Here is a 6,911-nt window from a genome sequence, read left to right on the forward strand (position 1 = left end):
CCTTTGTTGTAGATCTTTGTTGCAGTTATAACCTTAACATGTACTGAAGTTCAGGTTCAGATCTACAAAGTTTGGATTTATCCAGCTGTGCCTGGCTTGGGTCTGGCTTCTGTGCTCAGCTCCTTCCTGCTGCTGCCCTTGGGGGTGAACCTGTTGCTCCCCTCTGGCAAGATTTTCTGCTCCTGGACTAGCTGTGTGGTTCTATCCTCCTCACTCTCTGCAGGGATTGCAGCTGCAGGGTTTCACCCGAGGCCTGTATGCCAGGCCTGAACTGAGCCTGGAGGTGACAAGGTAGAGTAGGGGGGAGAGGCAGCTTCCCCACCCACTCACTAGGCCTGGGCTAGGACGGAGTGTGGGGGTTCCTGGAACAAGGCAGAAATTCCTACTTGGTGGGTGGTGGGGGGAGGTGCTGTGGAGTGGTGGGGGGCTTCCCAAGGGGGTGTAAGAGGGTCTCACCCACGCTGTGCCTGTTCTGGGACCAGTAGTAGGTCCTGCTGGCGCAGGGTAGCGGGAAGCTCTCCCACACACTCACTGGGCCTGGGCTAGGACTGAAGATTTTTTTTTATAGCCATTCTTTGTAGGGGAAGAGATTGTATGTCATTGTAGTTTTAATTTGCATTTCTTTTATAGCCAGTGAAATATTTTTTTCATGTATTTATTGGCCATTTGTACTTCTGAAAAGGGTCTATTTATTTCAGTTGCCCATTTTTTGATTGAGTCTTTAAATTTAGGGGGCTGTCTAATATATTTGATTTGTTTATATAGTCTAGAATTAGTCCTATCTGAGGAGTAGTTGCACATTTTTTTTCTGCAGATCGTCTTTTCACTCCTTTTAGTTGTTTCCTTTGCCGTGCAGAAGCTTTTCAATTTAATATAATCTCGTTTGTTGATTCTTAATATTATTTCTTGTGCTGTTGGATTCTGTTCAGAAAGTCCTTGCCTATGATTACGTTTTTAAGAGTTTTACCTATTTTATTTTTCAGCAGATGGTTTTTGTTTTAATATTTAGATTTTTGATCCATTTTTTTTTAAATTTTTTATTGAGAAATAAATATAAATGAGACAGTTTCACAGCTGATTAATAGGACCGTTTTGATAATCAATATATTGTACATTGTTATCTTCTCAGTGGTTATCCATAGCACAAGAAGCAGACAGGATATTCTGTCCAAATTTGATCCATTTTGATTTTAGTTTAGTACATGGTGAGATACATGGATCTAGATAGAATCAGTCTTCTGCATGTGGCTATCCAGTTTTCCTAGCACTATTTATCAAAGAGGCAGCCTTTCCTCTACTGAATGTTTTTAGCCCTTTTGTTAAAGATCAAGTAGTTGAATGTGGCTGGGGTTGTTTCTGCTTCCTTTGTTCTGTTCCATTGATCCACATGTTTGTGTTTTTGTGCCAGTCCCATACTATTTTAATCACAGTAGCTTGTTAGTGTAACTTCAGATCTGTGATTCTGATGCCTTCTTGGTCTTGGTGTATATTTATTATTATTATTATTATTGTTGTTGTTGTTGTTATTATATGCTGCATTCTCTTTGCTAGGATCTTACTGAGGATTTTTGGCATCTGTGTTCATTAAAGAGACTGACCTGAAGTTCTTTTTTGTTGGGTCCTTTTCTGGTTTTGGGATCCTGGTAATGCTAGCTTCCAACAATGATTTTGGGAGTACTCCTTCCCTGTTTCATTAAAGAGTTTGAGAACTACTGGAGTTAGATCTTGCCTGAAGTTCTTATGGGATTTAGTTTTGAATACATCAGGTTTTGGGCTTTTCTTGGTAGACGTTTTTGTTACTGCTTCAATTTTATTGGATCTTTGGATTATTCAGATTTTTAAGTCTTCTTGGTTCAGTTTTGATAATTCATCTGTGTCTAAGAATCTCTCCATTTCGTCTGAGTTCTCCAATTTTTTGGCATATAGGTTTGTGAAGTAGTTACTAATACAATGGACCCTTAAGTTACAGCTGGCATGACATGAATAACTTGGGTTATAACTGGAATTTTAGTTTTAACTTACAGCCAAAGTCTTGAGTTATGACCTGAAAACCAGCTGCTTGTGCTTCCAGGTGGTCTCAATACAGACTTAATCCTTTAAAAATTCTGGTAGGAACATTATAACATCCTTTCCTGCATGGGATCAGTTGAGAAATCCTGGTCCAGTGTCTCTCTAAGGACACTGAGATGTGCTTACATATAGGAGAGAGACTTTGAAGGCTGGGTAGAGAATCTTGAGCCTTCTATTGACAGCTTGAGTTACAAGTAGCCCTCAGATGAATTAGATTTATAAATCAAAGGTCTACTTTAAGTTTCTGGATTTCTGTGGTATCTGGTATCTGCTGTGATTTCACCTTTTTTCATTTCTTGTTGCATTGATTTGTGTCATTTCCCTTTTTTGGTAAGATTTAGGAAGGGTTTGTCTGTGTTGTTTCATGGTTTTATGTTCCTAGAGTACCTGCAAGTAGTGAAAATCAAAATTTCATGCCTTTAAATGCCTATTTTTAGAGTTTAAACCCTAAATATTCTATTGTATTTATATAATTTAATTCAATAAAATACTGTATACAGTAGGTATACATAATCACATTCATCATAGAATTTACACTTGTACATGATGTATCTTGATTTTTTTCCCATTCCCCTCCCTTCCCTTTAGCCCCTCTTCCAATCCTTATTTATAGTTTTGTTTCCATTTTTCCTTTTTTTTTCTTATTCCTTGTTTTCCCCATCCCCCCCTTCCTTATTCCCCTTACTATTTGAACATTTTCTACCCATTTTCCAATATCTATTACACATTTGGTTCTTACGTACACTTTCAATTTCTCATACCAGAGATGATGCAATATTTACATGTTTTCAAATTTATTTCACTTATGGTCTCAAGATGCATCTATCTACTTAGAAATAGCTCAGGTTTATCCTTCTTTATGGCTGGGTAGTACTCCATTATATATGAAAAACACATCTTTATCTCTTTATCAGTTGATGGGCATTTGTGTTCTTTCCAAGATTTAGCTATTACAAACTCTGCTTCTATAAACATATGTATGTGTATGTTGCTGTGGAGTGATGCTTTTAATTCTTTTGGAAAGATATCAAGAAGAGAAGTAGTTGGATCAAATGGAATCTCTGGTCTTAATTTTTTGAGGAATATCCATACTGATTTCCCCAATGGTTTCACCGGTCTATACTTTCACCAATAGTGGAGAAGGATTTCTTTTTCCCTGCAGCCTCTCCAGCATTTGTTATTGGTTGACTTCTTGAAAATAGCCATTCTTTTCTTTTCTTTTTGTTTTAGAGAACATACAGATACTTTATTGCTCACCTTTCACAAAAAGCACACCTCCAGCCATTTTCTTTCACAGCTTGACAATGTTTGTTTACACAAAAACCCAGCAAAAAACATCATGTCATGGAGATTTCGGTAAAGGAGAATATAAAATATCGGCTGAGCCAGGATTTTGTTTTCTGAAGCAATAATAAAGGGCCTCCCACACTAAGCAAAACTCTTACTTTCTAGTGTATTTCTTCCATTTAAAAAAATCTGCCTAAAGCCAGCCAACTTGTATTTGCTGCCAGTGGTATTAACTCGTGCATGAAACAAATTTCACTTTGCTATTTCTTCTAACAGATTTTAAGTAAAGGTAATATTGAAGGAAGAACTTGTTTTGGATGGATGCAGGTCAGTTTGAGTTGCTCTACTTAACTAAATGCCTATGTGTACTATCGGTTCACAACTTTATTTTCTTTACATCTTTTTTTTTTTGTACAGCTCAGGATCAAACTTGGGACCTTATACTTGCCAGGCAAACACTTAATCCACTGAGCTATCTCCCCGGCCCTTTTTAGTCTTTATTTTTAGCTACTCTTTTTGGAATGAGCTGGAATCTCAGAATTGTGTTAATTTGCATCTCTCAAATGGCAGTGTTGTTGAACATTTTTTCATTTGTTTATTTCCTGCTTTTGCTTCTTAATCTGAGACGTGTATATTCCTTTAAGATCAGTTTTAGATTGAGTTATTAAATTTGGGGGGGAGGTCTGATTTTTTTTTTTTTTAAGTTTTTTATATATTCCAGACATTGGTCTTTTGTCTGAGGAACAGCTGGAAGAAAATTTTTCCCATACAGTGGGTTGTCTCTTAACTCTGTTGGTGGTTTCTTTAGCTGTGCAAAAGCTTTTTAATAAAACAGGATACTAGTGGTTGGTTCATTGTAGTATTTCCTGTGTCTGGATTTCATAAAGTATTTGCCTACACCAAAGTCTCTAAGTTCTACATATTCTATCTTCCAATTGACTTATTATTCTGTTTTAATACTTAAATCTTTTTCTTTTTCTTTTTTTTTTTTTTTTTTTTGTGGAACCAGGGATTGAACTCAGGCCCTTGTGCTTGCCAGGGAAGTGCTTATCCTAGTGAGCCATCTCCCAGCCCTAATACTTAAATCTTTGATCCACTTCGATTTTAGTTTTGTGCATAGTGAAAGACATGGGTTTAATTTTAATATTTGGCATATGGAAAGCCAGTTTTTCCAGCATTATTTATTTAAAAGTATCTTCCAGTGAAGATATTTGGATCCTTTGTCAAAGATAAGGAGGCTGAATGTGTTTGAAGTTGTTTCTGTATCTTCTAATCTGTTCATTGATCTTTGGGTCTGATTTTTTTTTTTCTTCAATACCATCCTATTTTTTAACAGTAGCTTTGTAGTATAATTTCTAGTCAGGGATTGTGATGTCCTCTGCCTTGCTTTTGCTGCCCAAAATTGCTTTTGTTATTCTAGGTCATGGCTGGTTCCAAATGAATTGTGGAATTGTTTCCTCTAATTCTGTGAGATATGCTATTGTTACTTTGATTGGAATTACATTAAATTTGTATAACAATTTTGGAAGTATGGCCAGTATATTGGTTCTTCCTACCCAAAACAAGGGATATCTTTCCATTTTCTGATGTCTTCTTTAATCTCCTTTTTCAAAGTACTTTGATTTTCAGTGTAAAGATCTTTTATTTCCTTCGTTAGATTGATTTCTAGGTATTTCAGTTTTTTGGATGCTATTGTGAAAGGGTCGATTCCCTAATTTCCCTTTCAACTTGTTATGTGTACAGGAATGCTATTGAATTATGAGTGTTTACTTTGTATCTAGATATGCTACTGAATTTGGTTCAGAGTGTATCTATATACGCTACTGCATTTGATTTTAGAGTGAAAGATTGCCATATTTGTCCATTTAGTATGATGTTGGCTGTTGGTTTGTCATAGATGGCTTTTATCAGATTGAGTTAATGACCCATCTAATTCAATCTTCTGTAGGGTTTTTATCATGAATGGGTGTTGGGCTTTGTCAAATGCTGTTTCTGCATCTATTGAGTCAATCATATAGTTTCTGTCCTTGCCTCTGTTGGTATGGTATATTACATTTATTGATTTGGGTACGTTGAACCATCTTTGCATCTCTAGAATGAATCCTACTTGGTCATGGTGTATTATAATCTTAATGATTTGTTACATTTTGTTTGCCAGTATCTTATTGAAGATTTTGGCACCTATTTTCATTAGGGGAAGTAGTTTTCTTTTTTTGTTATATACTTCTCTGGTTTTGGTATCAGGCTAATGCTTGTTTCCAGGACTTTGGGACTCTTGTTTCCTTTCAGTTTCATTAAAGGCTGACAAATAGTGGAATTAAGTCTTTTCAAAATTTCTTGTAAAATTCAGTAGTGAATCTATCAGGGCCTGGGCTTTTTTGTTATTAGGTTTTTAATTACATCTTCAATTTCATTAACTGATACTGCTTTCTTTTCTTTCTTTCTTTCTTTCTTTCTTTCTTTCTTTCTTTTTTGGCGGAACCAGGGATTGAACTCAGGCCCTTGCACTTGCCAGGGAAGTGCTTATTCTTCTGAGCCATCTCCCCAGCCTCCTACTGCTTTCTTTAGAATTTTTATGTCTTTTTGACTGAGCTTTGGTTCTTTATATGTATCTAGGAATCTGTCCATTTCTTCTGTGTTTTCCATCTTATTAGAATACAGATTCTTCAATCATGTAAACATAAACTTAAGTACTTCTGCAGGGTGTGCTGTGATTTCGTCCTTTTCATTTTTCATTGCATGGATTTTGGTCTTCACTTTTTGATTAGATTGGATAAGATTTGTCAATTTTATTTAATTTTTTAAAGAATCAACTCTTCATTTTATCTTTTTAACTTCCTCCTTTGTTCAGGCTTTGGTATTGACTTGCTCATTTGCTAGAAGCTTGAGTTTCAACATTAGGTTCTTTATTTGAACTTTTTTTTTTTTTTTTTTTTTTTTTTTTTTTTTGCGGACCCGGGGATTGAACTCAGACCCTTGCGCTTGCCAGAGAAGCACTTATCCTACTGAGTCATCTCCCCGGCCCATTATTCTGTTTTTGATATGGTAATTCATTGTTGTAAATTTCCCTAGTAGGACTGCTTTTACTGCACCCCACGAGTTCCAGTACGTTGTATTGACATTATCATTAATCGTAGAAACTGTCTAATTTCTTCCTTACTTTCATCTGTGACCCAGTGGTTGTCAGGAGGGTGTTCTTTCCATGTGTTCATGAAGTTCTTATGGTTTCTTTTGCTATTTGTAGTTTCATTGTACTGTGTTCTGATAGTATACATAGGATACTTTTTAGTTTCTTTGTATTTAAGCATGTTCTTTGAGCTACTATGTTGTTTATTTTTGAGAACTTTTGTGTGAAGCTGAGAAAAATATGTGTTTTGATGCTTTAGGGTACAATATTGCAGATGTCTACTAAGTCCATTTTTTCACAGGTTTTTTTTTTGTTTTTGTTTTTGGTTTTTTTTTTTTTGGTGGAACCAGGGATTGAACTCAGGCCCTTGCACTTGCCAGGGAAGCGCTTATTCCACTGAGCCATCTCCCTGGCCCCCTTTTCACAG

The 6,911-nt window shown here is 36.1% G+C and overlaps 1 protein-coding gene across 3 annotated transcripts in view; it reads left to right on the plus strand.

Moving 5' to 3' along the window:
• The window catches only part of Rad18 (RAD18, E3 ubiquitin protein ligase), a 153,883-nt gene that overhangs the window by 19,067 nt on the left and 127,905 nt on the right, over positions 1-6,911 (plus strand). The window contains exon 2 of one of the 3 annotated variants that reach the window (XM_023705616.1): positions 3,634-3,684. The exons of the other annotated variants lie outside the window; for them this stretch is intronic. Within the exon in view, the coding sequence (XP_023561384.1) occupies positions 3,675-3,684 (10 nt within the window). The 5' untranslated portion in view covers positions 3,634-3,674. The remainder of the gene's footprint in view (positions 1-3,633; positions 3,685-6,911) is intronic. 3 annotated transcript variants of the gene reach the window in all.

The sequence above is a fragment of the Octodon degus genome, unplaced genomic scaffold (assembly GCF_000260255.1).
Source record: "Octodon degus isolate 3935 unplaced genomic scaffold, OctDeg1.0 scaffold00008, whole genome shotgun sequence".
NCBI lineage: Eukaryota > Metazoa > Chordata > Mammalia > Rodentia > Octodontidae > Octodon > Octodon degus.